At 44.5% G+C, this 23666-nt stretch overlaps 1 protein-coding gene across 3 annotated transcripts in view; it reads right to left on the bottom strand.

Annotated features, from left to right (window-relative positions):
- The window catches only part of LARP4B (La ribonucleoprotein 4B), a 68337-nt gene that overhangs the window by 27859 nt on the left and 16812 nt on the right, over window positions 1–23666 (bottom strand). Inside the window, exons 2-3 of one of the 3 annotated variants that reach the window (XM_074358407.1) lie at window positions 14942–15070; window positions 14245–14304 (exon numbers count right to left, since the gene is read on the bottom strand). In XM_074358407.1, the coding sequence (XP_074214508.1) occupies window positions 14245–14304; window positions 14942–15022 (141 nt within the window). In that variant the 5' untranslated portion in view covers window positions 15023–15070. Of the gene's footprint in view, window positions 1–3647; window positions 6577–14244; window positions 14305–14941; window positions 15071–23666 lie in introns of those variants that run through there. The other 2 variants (XM_074358406.1, XM_010962106.3) reach the window with 2 other exon arrangements.

Raw genomic sequence — 23666 nt, 5'->3', positions numbered from 1 at the left:
TCCTCGCCGTTCCAGACACACCAGGCACTTCTGCTCTGATTTTTGTCCAGAACACTCTCCCAGATGCCCACACGGCTGGCCTGTGCCTTCACATCCTCTGAGGATTGCTGAGGTCTTTTCTGCTGAGCCTACAACCACCCCCGGATTTCTCTTCTCCTGCTTACAAACCCTGAGTGGCTCCCCGGACCTAAAGAAAAGCTGAAGTCTAGGGGCACTTGCACCCCAAACTAACTCTGGTTCTGCTGCCATAATTCTTGAGCAAACCTAGTCAAACGACAGGCCTTTTCCCAGGTACCACAACCCTTGAGCCGTTGTGCAGGGCCTGAGCTTCCACAGAGAGGGACAAGAGTCCAGGTCCCAGGAGCCCCAGGCACAGCCGGGCAGGAACGCTGAAGGGGGAGCAGCCTCCCTGCACAGCCCCAGAGAGGAGCAGGTGTTACTCAACGCGTCTCCTCAGTGAGACGGTCAGGATGTCCATTGTGAAGCAGCAAGGAAACGCCGTGTGGATGAACAAGCTTAAAGAGACAGAGTAAACTCACTCTAGCTGGAGTGGCTAAGCTTGTAGTGAAAAAGAAAACCGTTTGTGAAACTGAGAGAAGAGGCAGGTGAGGATAAAACTACAGAATATGCTTTGCTCACACCTAGGAGGCCTGGGCAGGAGGACCATGAACACAACCCCAGGTGCCTAAGTGAGGGCCTGTTTGGAGTCCCCATCGTTCCTTAAGTACTGGGCGGTGCAGAGGGCAGCTCCCCCTCTCCTCTGAGAACACTGGCCTCAAGAAGCACAACTCTTCAAGCTCCCCCTCACCTGACATCTAAACTTCCAGCTCATTTCTGGCCTCTGCCTCTGCACACGCACGCACCGACCTCCCCAGCACACCCGTGATGCCCTCCCTGGGCACTGCGCGGACACGAGGGTGGACAAGGCGGACGAGCGAAGCGACGCAGCAGATGCTCTGAGTCTCACGAGCGTCTCCGCCTTCCTCAGCATCTCCACCCTCCAATCTTGTCCTCCTTAAACTCTCTCTCCTCTTTCCTATTCTAATACCTGTGTCAACCACCTCCTCTGCTCAGACCTGGTCTCTCCACCAGGTAACACGTCAGCTTTCCAAGCCATGAAGACTCTCCCGACTCGTCCATGTGCTACGCGCTCTCAATTCCCAACCCAACTAACACCGGTCTTTTCCACCTGTGCACCTCTGCAGCTGACGACACATCGCATCACGACACACACTCCGTAGTTCCCGAACACAGACACACCTCGTCCCAGCAGCGCCCCGAGAGCCTCCACGGCATCCGGCCCCTCCCATGGGCCCAGACTCTGGGCTGGCCCTCGTGTTCACCACTCTGTGGCCAGCAAACACCCAGCATCCTCAACTCAGTACAGAGCTGCCTGAGAAATGTGCCGAAGAAATGAATGTTTAATAACGTCATGACCAAAAATTCTATTTTCCACTCCACAATTTGACAACTGTGCCAGGTTTCATGACATCACTGAACAGAGCCTGCTCCTGACATAAATGACCACCCCTTAAGTAGTAAACCTTCAAATCCCAATCGAGCATTAGGGACTGAACACAATTTTAAGCAGTTAACCATTATTCAAGACGTACTCTGAGGTGAGATGTATGACTTAGAGCGACAACTGGACAACTCACACTGGAACCCCGTTTGGTCAGGACACCCTGGGAGGTAGTGGCTGTCACTCCCCCATTTCACAAGTAAGAAACCTGAGGCAGAGAAAGGTGAAGCAACTTGCCCCCGAAGATGGTAATTAGAAAACTGAGTTCCAGTATCAGGGAAAACAAAACATTTATCAAGAGTTCATTAACTCCTTGTAATCTGCACAAGAAATAACTTGTACTAAACATATTTCGTTAACATGCAGTTACTCTCTTGCAGTCGTAGGGACCTCCAACCGATTATCAACAACTCAGGTTCATCTGTGTGCCTACTTAGGTCTTATTTTTCCATTGAAAAATCATGGCTAAGCAATGGTTATTAGAACCAGAATTGAGCTGGCCGTTAAATGGCCATGTTCTGAAGCAATTCTACATAAATGACCACTGCGACTCCCTGAAGAATGTAGTATCCCCAAACTCTGACACTCTCAATAAACTCCTCCAGCCGCCCTCCCCCAAACGCTATGCTCCATCAAAGAAACAAGTAACCTACCAATGTACACTTGCGTTTTCTGGACACAAGACAGAAGGGTCCCACTGACACGTTCCTGGGTAGGAACTAGAGTAACTAGTAACCGAGGAAGAGAAAACGCAGATGGAGCATACAGAACAGGTGAGATGCTGGAGGAAAGAAATACTCGCTTTTCAAATTTTAAGTTATCATGGCCTCTTTCTGGATTTGCTAGTAAGTTCGGTAATTCAGAGTAATTCGTTCGCTTTTGAGACACAACTCTGGCTTTTTATTTGTAAAATGGAGTAACAGCTGCTACAGAAAATTAATGTTAAAGAAAAGTCCGTCCAGGCACTTTGAGAAGTGGAGTTCTGAACAGAAAGTACTGACACTAAATGTAGTCTGTCAGATCAGAACACTGCTGGGCGCGTCTCACAGCTGAAAAGCTGGCTCAGAACAGCGCACACGCACCTCACCTCCAGAGGGGTGGCCGTGTGCACCAGAGGCCAGCTGCTCAGCACGCCTGCTCACAGAATTGATTATGTACTGTTGTGCCTCCACAACTACTCAAGGAACAAAACTGATCCACTTGAATTTAACTTTTTCTGGTAAAACTCCCAAATGTGGGCATGGAAAGGAAAGAAAAGAAGTTAACAGGTAATTCCCTAAATCATAGGATTTAATTTCTACCCGTTCATTTCCATATAATAGGCGTAACATTTGAGCCATATCTATCTCCTCACTATTACCATTTTTCTTGTCTAGTGCAACAAAAATCACTAGAAATAAACTACTGATTGGATAGAGATTTTGCTATTACAAGTACACATGTCCAAAAGGGCTGCTATAAGAATAAGATGAATTTTCCTCTTGCTGAATATTCCTGTCTATTATTACAGAATTTCTAGAAAGATGCTCAAACTAGCTGCACATCGCAGGCCATCTGCAAAGGTCCTTCCAAACCAGCAGGGACCGAACGTCGTGGTCAGAAAAGCCCTGCAGGTGCTTCTGACTGAAAGAACCAGAACCAAGATTTTTGGAGCCAGTTAACGCAAGTTTTACCTCCCTTAGACAACCATTTACCATACAAAAGCAGTGGAAAGCACAGATCTGAATTCCTCTGCATTCTGCAAGTGTAACCGCTCAGAAATGACTTTAAACACCCAGGGGGTCAAATGCTTGTTTTGCCCCAACAAGGGGCTGGGGGCATGGATGGATGGGCACTGGGCACACACAGGCAGCCTCTGCCAACAGCCCACCTGTGACCAGCACACAAGGTTTAGTGCCAACAAGAGCTGACACACAGACTCTGGCTTAAATCAACTGAATAGGGAACTGAAGTCACACTCCCCAGCTCGGAAATGGTTAAACTGAGGCTGTACTTACACCTTTACAACAACATTCAGAGGACTGCCAGTTGTTTAGAATAGATTGTTGTTAATTCTGAGTCAAGTGCAGGCAAATCAAGGTGCAGCATACTCGGCACAGTAGTGAAAACTGATGAGCGTACTTACGGACTGCCCACCTCTCTCCTGCCGTCCCCGCATGACACCGTCTTCTGCCGCTGCGGGCTGACAAGGGGGCTGTTCCATCCAAAACCAAGCGCTCTCTAGGTCCTGTGGCTTGCTGTGCAGGTGCTCACTAAACACTTCACCTTCCAACACGTCTCTTGTGATTGTCTTAGTCCATGGACAGCCCACCTGGTATCCACAGCCGTCTGCCAGTCCCTCACAAAAACTGTGACTTGCCAACCCTCCCATCGGGTAACAGGAAAGCTCATTCAAAAACTGGAAGTACAGTTCCTCTGGGAAGCTCTGCAAATCCCCCTCTGAAGGGTTTTCAGATGTGAGTGACAGGACAGGGTCCTCCCCACCTGGTGCAACGACATCCTTGCTGTCACCTGGGGTGACAGGAACCACCTGCAGGGCACTGTGGGGAGCAGCCAAGCGTCCGTCTGTTGGGGCAAGGGCAGCACCAGCCAAGCAGGCATAGCCTGCACAAGCGTCGCTGAACTCCATTCTTTCAGAGGTCACCCCCGAGCTTCCCACAAAGTTCACTTCCCTGCTGAACACAGTGCCCTGCACGGCGGGCCCAGGGCCTCCCCGCGAGGAGTGGTGTGCACGCCCATCTGCCCCGCGCAGGCCCTCAAGAGGGCCAGGGCTGGGATCACTGCTGCCTCCCTCTGGACGCAGCGTCTCCTCCCCTCCTCCACAGGCTGGGGCACAGGCTCGATCTGGTTCACTCACCCACCACGCACCTCCTCCAGACACAACGGAAACTTCCTCAGCTGATTCGGAGAAAACGCGCTCCAGTCCCGGACTCCCAGCCCCATCCGCAGAGCTCACGTCTACTGCTGACTTCTGTGTACCTGGACTCCGACTCCGGTTTAAAGGTGGTGCAAGGTTGAGCTCTCCATACCTGCGCTCGCTCCCTCTAAGGGTCTCATCATTCTCCTCTATTTGATTTATTTCAAGAGCAGGGTTTCCCGTTACGCGAGAACTGACACAAGCCAGTACACCCTGACCAGGCACTGCCATGCACTGTCGCACACTGGTCTGCGGGTCTGACCTGACACTTCCTAGGCCATCTGCACTGGTCTCCCTGGGACTGGCTCTCAGTCTGTGAGGGCCCCTCCCTGGGTTCTTCACACATGCTCCGGCCTCCGGCTCACCCTCCTCTTCAGTGCAGATGGAAACCAAGTCGTCTAGGGGCACATGCTCCGAGTTGCAGAGCGCCCCCCCGACAGCGGTTCCCCGCATTACGCATGAGAAATCACAGCTGTGGGCCTGGGGCTTGCAGGCCCTAGTGTCTGCACCCAGATCTACCTGACACGGAGATCCCCATTCAAATGCCCTCTTACCACAACCTTCATCTCCAAAAATGCTCATCTCATCCTCACCTTGATAAGATGAACTATTCTGAGACTGCAAAGACAGTTCTGCTTTGTTTGCAGGCTGGCTGCTCCCACTTCCCACGCTGCAGTCCCCCAGGTGCTGTTCCTCAATCACTGCCAGCCCTAGACCATCACTTCTGTTAGAGGCTGAGTCTCGGAAATTCGCACGAACGGGAAGACACTCACTTCCAAAGCTCAATGAAGTGATACATCTTTTTGAAGTTAAGTTAATTCTATCTAGACCTATGGAAAGGAGACTACTACTGTGAGAGCCACGAATATCTAAGTTCAAACAATCACTGACTTTTAGTGGTTCTATAGAGTCATCTTCTCCTTCCCTTTCAGAGATGAAACTCTGATCTACACTAGCTGTTACAGCTCCAGATTCACCATTTCCTTCAGCATGTGACGTGTCAGTAAGTAAATTCACATGCAAATCCCCCACCGGCCCTCCCAGTCCTGCACCGCAGCTCTCTCCCTCTCTGGTGTCTGTGCTAATATTTAAAGTGGGGAGAATGCCAACATTATGTAAGGCACTACCATCCGTGCAATCTTTAGGGACCCTGGTGTAAGTGTCTGCCCTGAAGGGCTCAGCCTGCAGGTCACCAGTGTTTACTTTACAGGGTGGGTCACCACTGGTCAACAGTCCAGAACTAGGTTTGATTTTCCCAGCCACCTCACTTGGCAGTGGCATGGCCTTCAGGGACAGCTCGGCCTGCAGTGCCCTGAACTCCCCTGGCCGCTGGGCCCCTCCACAGATCCCCTCGAAGGTGACAGCTGGATGGCTCTTGGGAGCTGCAGCTGCTCCGCACACACGAGCACACAGCTCGCCTCCAGCGTCAGGGCCAGCAGGGTCCAGAGCACAGACCCAGTAAAACCCGCTCTCTTGCCAACTCCTGCATCGTCCATGGTCAACACACAGAGGAACATCACCGTTCCCCTCCACACCGGACACACCTGAGGAGTCACCGTCACTGCCCTCCTGAACCTTCCCCACCCTTTCGTTCTCTATTATGGAGCTTTTCCCAGTGGCTGAGCCGCGGCCTTGGGGGTCAGCTACCAGGGCTCTCCCTTGCCCATCTGACAGATGCCCCGCACCTTCTAGGGCACCCCATTTCCTGCCAGTGCCTGCATTTTCGCAGCCCAGCCCAGCAGCAACAGCAGCCTCCCCGGCAGTGTCGCGCCTTCTTGAGAGCCCGCAGCTGGGAGAGGAAAGCGAGGGCAGTGAGGGCCCCGGTGTCTGACCCTGAATGTGCGCGGGCCTTGCGACAAGCCAGGCCCACACGGTCGCTCCATGGCCAACAGTGTCACGCTCCTCGCCTCCAAAGCTACCAAATAATGAAGATAAAGTTCTACTTATCTTGTTCTCCGCTGCCTGCTCCTCCAAAGATTTCTGTAAAAGGCCAGTTTTTTCACTGTCAGGGTCGCTACTTAATTCTTTGCTGAAGCAACAACCCATGTCTGAAAGTCCAAAAACTCACGTAACAACGCTTGTCACTTTCCGAGCCTCCACAAGCCCATCTCACACTCACTTTCTATGGTTTCTGATGAGAAGCCAACGCCCAGACACCAAAAATAACCCTTGCACAGCAGTCACATGTCCCTGCCACTCAAGTCCAAACTCCTAATCACAACAGACCTGCCTACGAGACACCCCAGTCCTCCTCACGTTGAAACCCAAACAGCACACGGAGTTCAGACTCAGAACACAACCGTTTTCATATTACTTTTCTTATTCTCATAAACTCAGTAAAAAATAACTAAAATGACTGTCCCAGCCAGAAGAGGGGGTTTCAGACATCAGCATTCCCAGAACCGTACATCACGGCACAGCGGCAACTAAAGGAGCCCGCATGCGTGCTCCCAGAAGGGAAACAAAAGTAAAGGTGTTCTGTGAAATTCACGGGTGCTTCTAGCTATACCCAGCTTTCTGTTTGAGAATTAATGGCTGTGGCTATTCAGGGACAACGTGCTGGTGTCCACTGGGGGTGCACGTGGGAACGAGTACAGTGGCTGGCACGCCATCGGGGATGTGCTTTAAAACAGCCCTGGCCTGCGAATAAAGAGGTAAATACATACAGACATGACACTCTTTAAACTGTGTGTGCAGAAGGGAGGAAAAGACAAAACAAGCAGCAGAATGTGAGGTGGCAACTGCTCAAGTTCAGAATGGGTGAGCTGGGGTTCACTTCACTCTCCACTTCTGCAGATGCCTGAAAATTCTAGTTAAGAGAAAAAAAAGAGCAAGAGAAAAAGAGAAAGAAGGAAAACCTACGCCTGTGAGTCCAGTACAGGAAGCCCCTCAAAAGCTCGCGCGTGAAGCCTCCTCTGTGCAGCATCTGTGCAGTCACCTGACCCCACGTCCAGGACTGCCACACCTAGGACGGGCCCGAGCTCACGCCAACATCTGCAAGCTTTGTTCGCAGTAAAGCGCTCCTTCTTACGATTTTGATACATTTTAAAATTAAATTAATTCTGTTAACTCCTCTGCGAGAGATTTTTCTGTCTACTTTAGTCTATAGTTATGGCTGGTGTACTCCTAACATTTTATAAAACACTGAGGGTTTCTGGGGACAAGTTTAGAATTCTATTTAATTAAACATGAAGATGATAGGAAGCCCTGTGAATGTACCTCAGCTCGAGCACTGAAATGACAGTGGATAACGATGATGATGCTGATGACGATGGCGGCAAACTCTTTCTTTCTCCGGCACCACGTGGATAAGACGTGAAGGACACCAGACCCCCTGGGCAGATATATGGACCCATCCTGTAGATAAGGCACGGGAGGCCAAGGGCTCCACTCCACATAAGGTGACCTGCTCTCTCTCTCACTAGAAAATTCAATATCCACAGGAAAAAGGATCCTTCAGCCCACGTGACACAAGCCCTTAACCTCTGTTCCACAGAGTTAAGTGCAGGGTTAAATGGAGCAGCAGTTACGGGGCAAACCCATGAGCTTTTCTGCCAGGTCTGATTCTCAGTTCTGACCACATGTGTGAGCTTCGGCAAATTACTTAACCTCTTTGTCTCAGTTTTCTCATTTGTCCAACTTACTTAAAGAGCTGTGGTGAGGTTACTAAGTAAAATATTTAAAATAAAACACCCAAATCACTTCAAAGTCCTCATAATCCGACCCAAGCCCACCTCTCTAACAGCCTCTCTTTCTAAGATGCCACCCTCCTCACCTTCTCTGCCTCATCCTAAAAAACCCCCAGTGACCAACCCTGGCACACCCTGCCTTTGCTCAGAACCCTTTATCTGGTCTCACTCCCCCAGTTCCCAAGCCTCACAACCCTTCCTGAGGCTGTGCCTCTCAGCTCTGAGAGAAGGCCCTCTCCCGTCCCCACATGCCGCCTGCTCGCCCCCCGTGGGTCAGCATCTGTACCCCTGACTCTCTCAAAGTGTGGGCTGTGGTGCCTTGGGGATCTGCAGGCTCTCCAGAGAATTAAAAGACGCAAACACAGAATTTTAAAGATTGGCCATGTTTGCATACAGGTTTAAGAGTGCAGTGGTGGCATGTGACAACACTTAAATTGACCTAAGCTACTGGGAAAAGAGTTGGATCTAAGACGTCATAAATTCACTCATGCCCATTGAAGGCCAGGTGACAACAAGGTAGGCCACAGACACAAACCGGCAAAAGAAGTGGGAAACTGTTCACTCGGCATTCAGCAGTTTAGGTTGTGGTGAACTCAAAGAAATTCTCGGTAACCAGTATGAGAAGTACTCGGTGAAGCAGCTTTAGTTTCAGCAAATCATCACCTGCCAGACTAAACAAATACCATTAATTTGCACTTTATAGGTTTGGGCAATCAAGTTTTATATTTGTATTAAGAATTACATACCATAAGAGATTATCAGTAGTTCTACAGTATTAGAAAAACAATTTAAATCAACAGCAACCTGGAGAGAGCTCTCACTGAAGCAGTTTTGAGAGGTCAGGCAAAGTGGTGAACTAGGGAGCTCCAAGCTCTCAGTCACTCTTATTCCTCCACAGAAATGTGGAAACACCCAGAAGCTTCTGAACCAACTTTACAGGAGCTCTGAAAACCAATTACAGGTTACAGCTACTAAGCAAACACACAATCAGGAAAAAGCTGCGCTCAACCTGGCAGGAACGTTTTGGGGTGTTGTGGGGCCTTGGTCTGGGGTGGGCAGCAGCCTGGGTCCCAGATCCCTCCCTGGAGCCAGAGGGAGCAGGGCAAACTGTCCTTGCCAATCAGTGTCCCCATCTGTTCTGTTCTAGCTGGAGGCTACCAAGAGGACTGACTTGCCTGTCCTGTCTCACATAACGCTGAACACAAGCGGGTAAAGTGGCAGGCACCGCTCATGAAAGCTACAGGGGGACCAGAGACCCACATATGCCAGGGCACAAGGTGACAAGTGGAGACATGCAAGAACCATCCAAAGCCTGGAGAAGAGGCTAGGGTGTAACTCCTGGAAACAAGGACATTCAAAAGCAGCCACACACATGGGGATCCAGGAGGCCACATCTAGGCAAGACATGTGCTCACCGAGGTGTTTCACCTCGGGCTGATCCCTGGTCTCCAAGCAAGCTGCGTGAACACAAAGCCCGCCTGCAAAGACCGGGAGAGGCAAGGTACTCCCTCTCTGACCAGGCGCCGGTCTGACTGTCAGCTTCAGCTCAAGACGTTCAAGAAAATCTTTGTCAAAATATTAGGTGAACACAAGCAAAAAGGAACAGCGACTTCACTCAATACACATGACAAGGAACAGTCTTCATAAAAATGGTCTGGAAAAGTCTTAAAACCATGAAGACTACTGTAGTCTTAAACAACAACAACAAACAGGAAACCTGGGATAAGGAGAGAATCCGATGTCCATAGTTACTATGTTACCATCGAATGCCTAGTTTTCGAAAACAACAAAATCATAAGGCATACAAAGAAACAAGAAAACATGACTCATTCAAAGGAACACAAGCAACTGGCCCTGAGAAAGTGAAGACATGGGACTTACTAGATGAAGACTTTAAAACAATCATCTTAAATATGCTCAAAGAGCTAAGGCAAATCATAAACAAGGAACTGAAGTTAATCAGGAAAATAATAAATGAACAAGATGAGAATATCAACAAAGAGGTAGGAATTATAAAAAAGAACCAAACAAATACTCTGGAGCTGAAAAGTACAATAACTGAATTGAAAAATTCACTAGAAGGGTTCAGCTGAAGAACTGGACAGGCAGAAGGGAGAACCAGCAAATGTGAAGGCAAGACAATTAAAATTACTGAGTCTGAGGAGCAGAAGGAAAAAGAATGAAGAAAAGTACATGGGGCCTAAAAGACTCAATGGGGCGTCATTAAAGGGACCAACACACACACTGTGGGAGTCCCAGAGCAAGAAGAGAGGACAGGGAAGAAAGAATATGTGAAGAAATAAGCGCCAAAGATGCCCCAAGTTTGATGAAATCCACGAATTTACAAATATCAACAGACTTCAAGTAGGATAAACCCAAGGAGACCTACACCAAGACACATTATAGTCAGACTGTCAAAAGCAGCAAGAGACAAAAAAGGACTCATCAAGTACAAGAGATGCTCAATAAGATAATCTCCAGTTAATCATGAGACAACTTGCAGGGCAGAAGTCAGTGACATGACATACTTAAAGTGCTGAAAGAAAAACTCAGTTGAGAATTCTTTATCCAGCAAAACTATTCTTCAAAAATGAAGGACATTCACTTCATTTGTGACATTCCCTGGGAAAAGACATTCCCCGATAAACAAAAGTTGAAGGATTTAAAAGGGAAATGTGTAAAAATAAGTATAAATCTACGGTATTGGGCACACTTAATAAAGATGTAATCTGTGACACCAATAACAGAGGGAAGAAAATTTTATAAAAGTTTTTGTGTGCTATTGAGGTTAAACAGGCATCAAATTAGATAGTTATATCTTTTCGATGTTTTTTGCAGTCCCCATGGTAACCACAAATACACACACACACACACACACACACACAATACACATAAAGAAAAGTTTTTAGGATAAATGACTACACTACCAATTATGCCATGTTGGTGTTAAAGAAATTTCTTTTCAATTTAAAGTATGTCTTGCAGAGAAGTATCCATGAGCTACATTACATAGCTCCTGCCCAAATGGGTCTTAAAACTCCCAAGATAAAACACACACATTTGAAATCTTTAGAAAAATAATGTAATACATAATTTCTTATATAAATTTTAATCAAATAAGGAAGTAATACAGGTGACTGTGAAAAAGATGAATCAATGAAATTTTAACAGTTATAGCTGAGAATGCCCTTGAAGGATGTAAAAACTTTCAAGATGGACAGAAAATTATAGAAAGGAAAAAAAGTATTACAGTTGATTTTGTTCTAAATGGCAACTCAGTTACTTCTTAATTGTAATTTTTAATTTTAGGTAACTCAGTTACCTGATGAACATACACAATAGTAGCTTTAATGGTCTCTTCTATACAATAAATATAGTAAAACAGCTACTTGTTTATTCCAAATTTACTTCTCAGGCCCTAACCTCTCCAGTGAGATCCAACTGGTACAAGTGACCCACTTCACTGCTCACCTGAATTTCTACCAATTAGTGGATTTTCCCTCTACAAACCTTTACTTCTTCAGTTTTTTCCACCTCAAAGTAAATGAAACCACCATCCGTCAAGTTGTTCAACTGTCCTTGATCTACCTTCTCCTCACCCCAACCGCTACACCCAATCTTGACCTGGTGCAGTTGGATCCACCTCCAGAGTGAACCTGAAATCCCTTCAGTCTAAACTACCATCATTTCTCTTTCGTTACTTAGCAGTTTTTTATCTGGTTTCTCTGCTTCCATTCTCGGCTCACCACAACACATTCCGTCAAGATAATGAGGTCAAAATAATCTTCCTAAAATATGTAAGTCATGCTACCCCCACCTAAAATCCTACAGCTTTACCCCAAACTAGTATCAGCCGCTCAGAGACAATGCACAGCCCCCGAACGCCTGCAGGAGTAGCTTTACCCCAAACTAGTATCAGCCGCTCAGAGACAATGCACAGCCCCCGAACGCCTGCAGGAGCTAGGTTTTGTGTCTGGTACTGCTTTCTCCTTGTTGTTTCTCTTTCTAAAGGAAGTGACAGATGCCAAGAGGAAGTACTTCATCTTGAGCTGGCTCTGAAGCCAGGCTGCCTTGGTTCAAATCCTAGTCCTGCCACTTTCTAGTCGAGCAATCTTGGGAAAATGACTTAAGCCTCTCTAGGTCTCAGTTTCCTCCAGTTAAAAATCACTTTTTGGAGCTCACTGATTGGCTAGATTTGTAAATAGTTACTACTCGACATGGATTTTTTTTGGGGGCGGTGGACTACAGAATAAACACCTGATAGTACCACTGGATACATGCAAACCTGCTCCTGAACTATTCAGACATCACTTCAAAGATGCTCCTGTTACCTACAGTGCACCTAACTCCGGGGAAAGGCTGCATCTTACAGAGAACAGTTCCTAAATCAGACTCACTAACCGACTGTAGCAACTGCAGACTACCAAGCCACAACACCAATTAAAACGTCCACACACTTAGTTGCACCATGCACCATGCACCATGCCAGTTAGAAAACACTCAAAGCAATGCCATTTATAATCACAGGGGAAAAAAAGGAACAAGTTAAATGTACCTCAAAGCCAAACGGCTAAGGAAATGACAACATCTCAACAAAGAAAATACTACAGGGCAAGAACAAGCAGCTATATCGATGAAATCTGCTATGCGGGAAAACACGAGGTGGAATATGTATATGTTTGTATGGTTACAACTATATAAAAATGTGTGTACTCTTTCTTTTCTATCAAGATGCTCGAGTCTGTTATAAACTTTCAAAGAACACACATGTTGTGAGCCCAGATGGTCTCTTAAGGTAACTTCCAGCTCTAGTTTTCAATGATCCTATGAAAACCTAAAGTGTGCAACACCCTGAAAACCTGGTAAGCAGCGTGTCCACGCTTTACAAAACCCACTGTCAGAGATGAGATCGGCCCAAGGGACATCGAGGGTACCGAGCAGCAGGGCTGGACCAAGAACGAGCCCCGTGATAGTCTATCGTAGGACATTAATTCTTAAAATGACGAAGACAAAGAAAGCATGTGTAGGCAGCATTAGCTGCACATTATTTCTCCACAGAAATGAAATACTGAATTCTGGCTCTAGTGTTACACTTCTTCTCTACATCGGCCGTATCTCAATTCTCACCTACAAAGTAATTTTAAAAAACAAGCAAAAACAAAATAACAGAAAAAAACCCATCCATCGAATCCAAGAATCTGGTTTTATGCTCTACAATAGGTTTTAAAGACATCTGAATATTATATTGGACTGCAAATTACTCAAGAGAGGAGGGAGATTTGGTCTAAAAAAGAATCTTTTAAAATCCTTCAAAGATTTCTATATAATTTGCCTCTTAGTCTACTAGAAGTCTTATATTTGGATTTTAAATTGCTTAAAATATAACTCATTTAAAAAACCAATGTAAAATACAGTATGCAAAAAATTCTACATACATTATAGAATAACAGGGAAGGTCTTTCATTATTTAAAATTCTCCTTTATCATGAACAGATCAACAATCCAATCCCCACCTTAAATTTCTACATGAACTCTTATAATTGGGGGGAATGGATAAAGTTGACTATAAATTTTGTAAGATTACTTTTAAGAAGACTTACTTTTAAAATTCTGTAGGGTTTATCAGATCACTTAAGAAGACTGTCAAGCTAAGTGCTCCTGACTCCAAATGCACCTGACACAGGCAAACGCAAATGGTGTAAGGCAGGATTTAAAAACCAGCAGGTCTCCATTTCCTTATTCTTTCATTAGTCACAGCTAAGATGTGAACCGATTTTCTTAGTAAAAGATTACTATAACTTCTGTGCTTTACGGAACAAAAGCTATCACAATATAAAGTTAATCATATACATAAAACAGACACTCAGTGACCCGTTAACAATACTGCAATGAACATGGGGATTAAACCAGTGCCCACGTACACTGTCATCTGAACAGCTGCACACGCGAGCACAGGAGCCAGAGGAGACTGCACGCACTGGCAGTGCCTGTGCCCAGGGGCTGCCCCCACTCCCTTTTGGGGAACACTGGCATTTTCTAATTTTTTTTACAATAAACGTTTGTTGTAAGGCAGTATCTATGAGCCTCAGCTGAGATTAATCTCGGAAATGAATTACCTGACTCAAAGTTGGGATGGAACTTGTCTGAGAAGTGGTTTGAGGTATGGGACCATTCATCTGTAAAATTGAAAACACCAAACACATCAATACAATGTAAAGAAAAACATTTTCAAACCACAACAATTTAGCAAAACAAAACCAAGAAAAGCACATTGTTACATGACAAATTCAGTGAGATATTCAGAATGATGCAGGAGCCTTAAAATTGAAACATTTTGAAATTCTGACTGAACATCGTAAGCAAAATTCCTTGAAAAATTAAGAAAACCTGTATTTCCCAATGCCATTTAGAAACTTTAAATATTAATGCTTGACATGATAAAATCTTACAATAAACAAAGGCAGTCAAAATTAAAAATCTATATTATAATTCTAATTAATCCTTCAAACAAATATCACTACAGTGGCTATGTTATTAAAGTATTTATAAATCACTACATTTTTCTTGGTGATTTTTAAATCTAGACCTTTATGTATTCAAAGCTGAAAATGCCATTTGTTTTCTCTCTCACCTAGAAACTTATCATTTCCTCTACGAAGCAACTCCTAAGTGTGCTGAGAATATCACACCTCTGTTTAAGTCATGAGACACGCCAGCGCTCCTGTTCTGACTTCCTTACTAAACCCGACGCAGAACCCGCATGGAAGGGGAGAAAGCGCGCCAGGCCAACCCTGGCCTCGGAGACACACTCACCAGATGAGCACTGTCCTTCCCTTCCTGGACTCGCTGGCCCTGCGGTTCAGCCACGACCTTAGCGTCCTGATCAGAAGTCATGGGCTGTTTGCTTTGTGGCCCCACTGGGAGAATGTTAACCGTAGGAGGCTGTAAAACAACAAAAATAGTAAAATCAGTAACTGGAAGTGCAGAGTGTAACTGATCCTAATACAAAATTACTAATCAGTCTTAAAATCCTCAAGTTTCCAGGACAAGGGTTTAACCCCTCTGGAGTCCACACAGTTTAAAGACATCTCCCCATAACTTCCACCTTACTCACCCAAGAAATATTTATTTTTTAATAAGCTTCTTCTTCACACTAATTTGGTAACCACAATAATATCCTAAGACTTAGAAGCCAAACGTTAACATGTACAAACCCACTCACATCCAGAAACTCATTTTTTAAAAATACGAAGTTATGAAATTAATAGAACTCCAACTGGGGATTGATGAGTCCCAAATTTATATATATATCATTTCTGACTGACTCCATTAATTTTATTTTGTTCCAGGAAACGGTTGTTAGAAGAAATAGTAATAGTTTAAAAGGAATCCCTTCACAATCCTGAACCAAAGAAAGCAAAAGCCACCTTGATACAGGGCACAAGTATGGCAAGCAGCCTGTACACACGCTGACTCAAGGGCAGACACTGAACTTCGCACACGGTGCTCATCTCATTTCCCCAAGTGCCTATGAAGCGACTTGGGCTCAGAGGGTCACGGTTTTCGCGATTCGGTATTAGGAGCAGGATTCTAAGACGTCTGTCTAGGTCTGGCTTCAGGGCTTCCCTCCTTTCACTGAAAGCTACACTGCTTCACAAGACAAAGAAGTAGATTTAGCCCAGGTATCTTTCCAGGCTCTTCTGAAAACACATAGTATCCAAGTGCCAAATAAGGAAACCTGAAAGCTAACGGTTTTGGTCTCACTTGGTAATCATGTGGGTTTTTAGTTTTTAAAAACTCCCTATTCTCAATAATCTGCTTATGATAAATTCTTAAAACCATTTATAATGGAGTAATATGATCAAAGGTGATCTCATTCTGTTGCCAAATGTATCATCAATCAAAGCACAAAGTCATTTAAATGCTGTAAGACAAGTATAGAACTGTAAACAACAATGGAGAAAAAAATGCCTGAAACAAATAAAATCAGTTTCACAGAGATCAATGTTTTCCACAGTGTAGAATGAATGGCAAATACATTCAACTGTAATAATCTGTAATGGGCTAAACTGTAAAAACTGATTATCAATTCTTACAAAACCATCAAATCCAGAAAACAAAGATGTAAACTGGCACCCAGACTGACGAGTCACAGAAGGCAGTGTAGATGCTTTTACCACTATTAACTTCTGATTTTTAAGATTATCAAAAAAAAAAAAAAAAGTTTGGTTGAAAACCAGATATGATAGCCAAAAGGGAGAAAAATCAGCCACAAGAGTCCTTCACTTACACACACTACTCATTTCCCAGACAGTGAGAAATCACGCACCTCGTCATGGGAAGAGCACCACCACCAGACAGGAAGCAGCCTCGCAGCACAAACGACAAACCCAGGATGTGATCTCAGGACAGACGGCAGCAAACGTGAGCACAGAGCAATGCCACCCGGCTCTGTGATGTCAGCACCTCACGGACAAGAAGCCTGGCTTCTTCAACACAAAAGGACGCAAGACACACACATGGCCAAATTCTGGCTCTGTTCTGTTCATACGGCTTTATCTGACTCCAATACACTGAAACAAGACAATCAGCGAAGTAATAGCAACAGGGTATTTGGTGGTATTAAACAACACCTGTATTTTCTTAGGTATGAAAATGATGTGGTTATGTTCAATAAAAAAAAGAGACTATCTACCTTTTAGAGATGCACACTGAAACATCTACAGGGGCAACAACACTATGTCTGGGATTTCCCCCGACTACGTGGGGCAGAGACATGGGGGCTCACAACTGTTCCTCCTGGGAGAGGGTCCGGAGGTTCCCAAGACGATCCTGCCACCTTGTGTATGTGTGAAATGTCCCATAATAAAAGGTTAAAAAGGCAGCACGGCTGTCTCTCAGCACAATGGAACTGTGTCCTGATCTGACCCATGCATCCTACCCCTAAAAAAGTAACCTTTACATCACATCACACCACACCACATCTCTTAATTACTGACCACACACACACACACACACACACACACACACTTTAAAAGTCCTACAGCCGGAAAGGTTGCCAACACAAGGGGTTGCTTTCTGTTGTGGAGGATGAGGAGATACTCACCTCATTAAGCAAGCAGTACAAAGACACAAAGTATCACAATTAGACTTTATCTGAATGTCTGAATCTAAAATGAGACTGAGAGCATGATGACACAAGTACCGAAAACAGTTTCAACAAATAACAAAATAACTTTTTCATTATTGTTAAAGAAACCAAAACTACTTTAAGACTTAAAACTGAACAAACTATTGCATGGCCAAAAAGTAGGTCTCTAGGGTGTGAAGAGAAACACACAGAGGACAGACCTACCATCAAAGCAGAGTCCTTAGTGGCTTAAGGCCTGGTAACTGACAACCTAATAGTGTTCAGAGGCAGGCTTCACAAAGCCGTCATGAACTGGGCAAAAGCAGTCATCTTCCCGACCTGATTTCATCTCTCTCCATGTGAAAAAGCAGAGAAACGAAATCAGAGAGCACTCCCTCCTACCTAGTGGTCTCTCTGCCGGCAGTACACCATTAATCTCATCTGTCAAAACTATGCCTAGAAGTTCTATTAATCTTATTAAATATCTGGGAGAGTGTAGTTCTCCTAGTTCTGTTCGTAAACAATTATCACACATACCAGAAATGTTTGTTTCATAATTAAACATTCAGGTCTTTTTGGACACTCAAAGCAACCCTTAAAATAATAAATCAACCTCAAATAAACTTAACTGTTCACCAAGTTGGTGGCATACATATCCAGAGAGTTAGTCTAAGTGATTTTAAAACAGTATTTGCATACAGAAATCCTAAAAATTCACCAAGAAATCTTGAAATGCACTCAGTAGACGTGCTCTTGGGGTAAGTGTTGGTATTATTTTGAAACTACTTTACATATTATACACACACATACACACACTATAATAGGACAGAGTAAGAATTACATTAATATTACATACTCAGATTTGCAGCATAAAAGGAGATACAAACATAAAATCAAATAAGCTGAGTAAGATCTATATGATCTTTTTTAAAAACTGAAAATGTTAACTTTTTAAACTACAGTTGACCCTCGAACAACATGGGTTTAAACTGTGTGGGTCCACTTATACGCAGATATTCTCAATAAAAACCTTCTACTGAACTACAGGACCCGCAGCTGGCTAATCCACAGACGTGGAACTGGGGAGATGGGGGGCTGAATGTGAAGTTATATGTGGATTTTTGACTGCGTGGGTGTCGGTGCCCCTGACCACTGCGCTGTTCAAGAGTCAACTGTGTACATTCTCTCTGGCTTTTACTAGTTTCTCCACTTCTGTCCCCTTTCTACTCCAGGACCCAATCTCGCGGTCACTTCTCTCTAGCCTCCTCCAACTGTGACAGCTCCTCATCCTTGCTCATCTTTCATTTACTTTCCGAGACTGCCGGTTAGTTATGTTGCAGAGTGCTGCTCATTTGAGATAGACCTGGAACACATTTTCATGAAAACGAGGAAGCTATCGAAGACGCCTGTCAGCACGTGACAGGAGCAACAAGGAAGGAAGGGACGGGGTCCTGACGGCCAAAGTCAACAACATGAGGGGCACAAAGAATGAATGGGATACAAACACACAGAAATCCATGACGGTCCAAGCACCACTGCCACACCGGGCACCCCAGAGGCAGGTATGATATCCACTCTTTTCCTGAAGATTTGCACAGGGAAACAAGCCTCAGCCTGCCTTCCCTCGACTATTCTGGCATAACCATCAGGACACATTGTTCACTATACAGGAACCACAATTAAAAGCTGAGTCAACGACAGAATTAGAAAATCAAGGTGTTGCAACATCTAATGAAATGACAAAGGTAATGATAACTGATGTTGCTGAAAATAGAGGAAGAGCTGACAGGGAGCTTTATAATGCCTGGATCGGACAGACGGCGGCTACTTTTCAATCTTATCTGCAACTACTCAGTAAGTATCACGCTTCTTAATGAGACCAAGAGCATCATCTATGAAGTATTTTTGTCTAAAAACCCCAACAAACCTGCATTTAATCAAACCTCTAGATTCAATTTCCAATTTAAAGAAAACTCAGGGACAAAAAAATGTGTCAAATAATGCCAACAAAAAGCCAGCAGCTAAACTCGAGATGTGGGGCATTCTACACACAGACCCTCATTTCTACAGCAAACCTAAGACATGAAAAATACGGAGATTTTTATTGCTACACAATGCAAAAGCTTTAACCAAAATAACCTTATGTAATTTGAGAACTGTATCTGGATCTCGATTCAAATAAATTAAGTCTAAAATGACATTACTGACAGGAAAACTTGAATGTTGCCTAGGTGATAAGAGGTATTACAGGACGATGCTTAACTCGGTTGAGTGCAGTCAAGGTGCTGTGCCTGTTTATTTTTAAATGTCTTATTTGTAAAAGATACAAACTAAAAGACTACAGGTGAAATTGTACATCTGGGATTTGCTTTAAAATATGCCAATAGCTTTTTTGGGTAAGTTTAAGGGAAGAGAAGCAGCAATACAAGAGTGCGGCAGGCGGACAGGCGCCGTGCACTGAGGGCCGCCGCACTGCCCTTTCTGCTCTGTGGTTACAACGTCCAGAATAAAAGTTAAAAAGAAAACTTCAACTGGGATAGTCTCCGTACGCACCTGAAAGTTGCCACACACTTACTTCTATTTAAAATCTGTGCTAATGAAGCAACACAGCAGTGTGTAAACCATTTGTGAACAGTGTCAGCTGCAGCCCCCAAAAGGGGAAACAGAAACAATTAACTACAAGAAAGCAAAAACAACGCAATACATCACAACTGTTCATAACACTCACAAAGGCAACATGGACTGAAGAGGAGCAGGCTACAGAACTACAGGCTGCTACATGTACTAGTTACAACTATGCTCTTAAAATACACATAACTCTGTGAATATTTAAAAACAAAACAAGAGGAAGTATTCAGATGACTGAACAGTGTGTGACCGAGCACTGCAACTCGGGGATAGTGTTCTACTTTGTTTCACAATTTTTGGAATAACTCATTTGTATAATCACACGTACTCCACAGGCCTCATCAGCCTGCTGACTCCACATTCACCAAACCGCCACCGAATCCTTCAGGGCGGAGAGGAGTCTCTCCAGCAGGGTGAGCAGGTACTGACCCAGCAATCTGTCCACACAGCTAATGAAACTGCCATTCAGTCACCATGTCATCTCGAGAAACCGCATGGTCAGGCTTGTCCTTTGAGACGGTCTCAAAGTGTGGTCTGGGCTCCATCAGGCGTCCCAGAGGCCCTACCTGGGGCCACGAGGTGGACACAATGAATGCTGACCCTTACTCTCTCCTCACAGATGTGCAATGGAGTGCTGGTGCATGATCAAAGTTCAAGGTTACAGGAAAAGACTATCAAAACTTCCTCACTCTTCTGACCACACGTATGTGCGAGGCCAAGTTTCCCTCTTGCACTTCAACCACAGTAATACATCACTAACAGAGCAAGTGCAGAAGCAGATGAGATGCCAGCTGAGATTCTATTAAATCAGACGCTAAGGAGATTTACAAAAATATAAAACAATGCCACTTTCCTCATTAAATTACTTTTTGTTTTTGGAAAAGACTGCTATTTTTTCACAGGAGATGTTATTTATATTACATGTAATGGGTTTGCTGTTATTATTAAAGAAAAGTATTTTTAATTTTTAAGTCTTAACTTTTAATACAAATATAGATAGAAATAAGCCATATGAACAAAAGTTCTTAGGAATCTGCAATGTTGATGGCCAACACTCTCCCCAAGTTGATCGACAGAAGCAGCAATGCACTCCCTATCAAAAATCTCATCTGCCTTTTTTTGCAAAAATGGATGAACTGATCCTAAAATTCCTATGGAAATGTAAGAGATCCACAGTAGCCAAAACACTCCTGGAAAGAACAAAGTTGAAGGATGGACACTTCAGAACTTCAGATTTCAGAGCTTACCACAAAGCTACAGCAATCAAGACAGTGCGGTGCTGACCAAAAGACAGACACACAGACCGACGGAACAGAAATGGGAATCCACGGTCAGCTGGTTCTCGAAGGGTGTCGAGAGCATCCAATGGGGCAAAAAAACTCCTTTCAGCAAATGGTGCTGAACAGCCACATGCAAAACTCGCTCCACATGTAAAAATTAACTCCAAATGGGTCACACACCTCAATGGAAGGGCTAAAACTATAAAACTCAGACGAAAACACAGGAGTAACTCCTCGTGAGCTTTGACGAGGCAATGGTATCTTAGGACACCAAAAGCACAAGCAAAAACAAAAAATAAATTGGTGTTCATCAAAATTTAAAACTTTTGTGGCTCAAAGCACACCATCAAGAAAGTGAAAAGATTAATATGCGGAATGGGAGAAAATATTTGCAAATTACCTGATAAGGGACATACATCTAGAATAAAGAATTCCTAAAACACAGTGGAACAACAACAACAAAACAACGGGGGGCACAAAGAGATTGAACTGGCATTTCCCCAAAGACATACAAACAGCCAGCAGGCAGGGGAAAGACGCTCAGCATCAACACTCACTCATCAGGGAAACGCCAATCAAGGCATGAGCCACCACTTCACGCTCAGCAGGATGGCCACATTGCTGCTGCGGACAGTAACAAGTGCTGGCGGGAAAACATAAATGGGACTCTCCCTGCACTGCTGGTGCAGATGTAGCATGGCACAGCCACGCGGTAAACAGCCTCAGGATGCGTTACCGTATGACTCAGCAACTCCAGTCCCAGGTCACGCCCCAGAGAACTGCACACACACATCCCCACCAAAGCTTAGACATAAGTATTCATAGCAGACGATATTTATAACAGCCCCTAAGTGGAAACAGCCCAAACAGTAAGCTGTTAGAGGTCAAGAGCCTCATTTTCATACTCGTGCCTGACACACCTCAGCGGATTTTCAAATCGCAGTGACAAAATCACAGTTTGAGAATTTGATAATTTCTAAAATAGTCAAAAGAAAGACATTCTCCCAAACAGCATGAAATTATTTCTCTTGGTATAAAGAGGTGATGTGGAAACATGGATGGTTTGTCTATGGATCAGAAATCTAGAGAGGGAAAGAGTCAGCACTCGGGTCTCTGCTGTGCAAGTAGTCTACGTGCTTTACGTGGTACTAAGTCAACCTCAGTTCTGTTAGTTAGGTCTCCTGCCCACCCAGCAGGCTGGGAAACCGAGTTCAGAGGACACTGAGTCAAGGCCACAGTAAGCCCAGTGAGCTGGACCACATGCACATGCAAATTCTGCTATTCAACGCCACGTGCTTGAAGGGAGCTTCAGCGGTACAGGCAACTCACCCTATTAGTCACGCCAGCTGGCAGACACCCCCTGGGACACAACCCAAGAAGTACCTACCTTTGTTTCCTTCCTTGGTCTTTGTTCCTCTCCCCTTTGATAATATTTATTTTGCACCAATGTGCAGATTATGATTTGGGCATTAAAAAAAAATCACAGTGCTTAAATATAAGCCAAATATTTCATCTTTCTTCACAACAGAAACAGTGATCTGACTCAGTGTCAGAATAAACACTTGTGGTGTGTAGAGATGATACACTGCATTTTGCTGGGGAATTTTCAACTGTACAGATAATTTCTGCCTTATGAGTTTACCCTTAAAACATATACATTTCACATAAGGTGAGATTCCACTGTATGATTACCAAACACAAAGCCTCTTTTCTGAATCTAAAAGCACTATCCTGAAGTAAGGAACTCTGGACAAAGTGCTCCCCTCCCCCTTGCTCTGTACTCAAACCTTTCAATACTTCTGGGCCTTTCTTTGCATCCTATTCTTGGGGACTGCGATGCCCCTCCCTCTTGAAGACAGCCTTCCAACGGCCCTTCACTCTTCTCCTTCCTTCATGCTCCACAGCATCACTGCTCTTTACAGCAATGACCATGTAAGCCTCTCCCCTACTGTCCTGAGTTTCTCTACTATCCCAAGTATCCACGTGTTTCTTCTCATGTATCAGACACAACAGAAATACATATTCCAGAAATGGTATGTTACAACTACCCCAGGGCTCCCTTTGTCAGTAACACTCAAATCCATGTGGTTTCATCACCCTCCTGTCTACGTATTCTTTCTGCATTTGCATCCATATATGCTAAGTTCTCTTCGAACACTGCCTGTGATTAGGAATGATGGGTTAAGGAACAGAGCATGAGCAAAGGAGATGGACAGTGTAAGATGCTATCAGACAGACGTGTGTTCTAAGAACTCCAGCATAACCACTGGGATCATTTTATGCCCCTGCCCCCCCACAAAAAAACCAGTAAATATCCAACTAGAAAAGTAAACAGTTTTACCTAAACATGGGAACTGGGCTATTAATAACTCCAGAGATTGTCTTAAGTAGTATATGATTGCCTCTGAAAATCAATTAGAAAAGTCAAATTTTGTTACTTTCAATGTCTAAACATACTTTGTAGAAAGAGATTTTACCACCAGATTTTGAAACTAAATAA

The sequence above is a fragment of the Camelus bactrianus genome, chromosome 35, assembly GCF_048773025.1.
Source record: "Camelus bactrianus isolate YW-2024 breed Bactrian camel chromosome 35, ASM4877302v1, whole genome shotgun sequence".
NCBI classification, from domain to species: Eukaryota; Metazoa; Chordata; class Mammalia; order Artiodactyla; family Camelidae; genus Camelus; species Camelus bactrianus.
The sequence above is the reverse complement of the archived record's forward strand: the minus strand, read 5'-3'. Positions and strand labels throughout refer to the sequence as shown.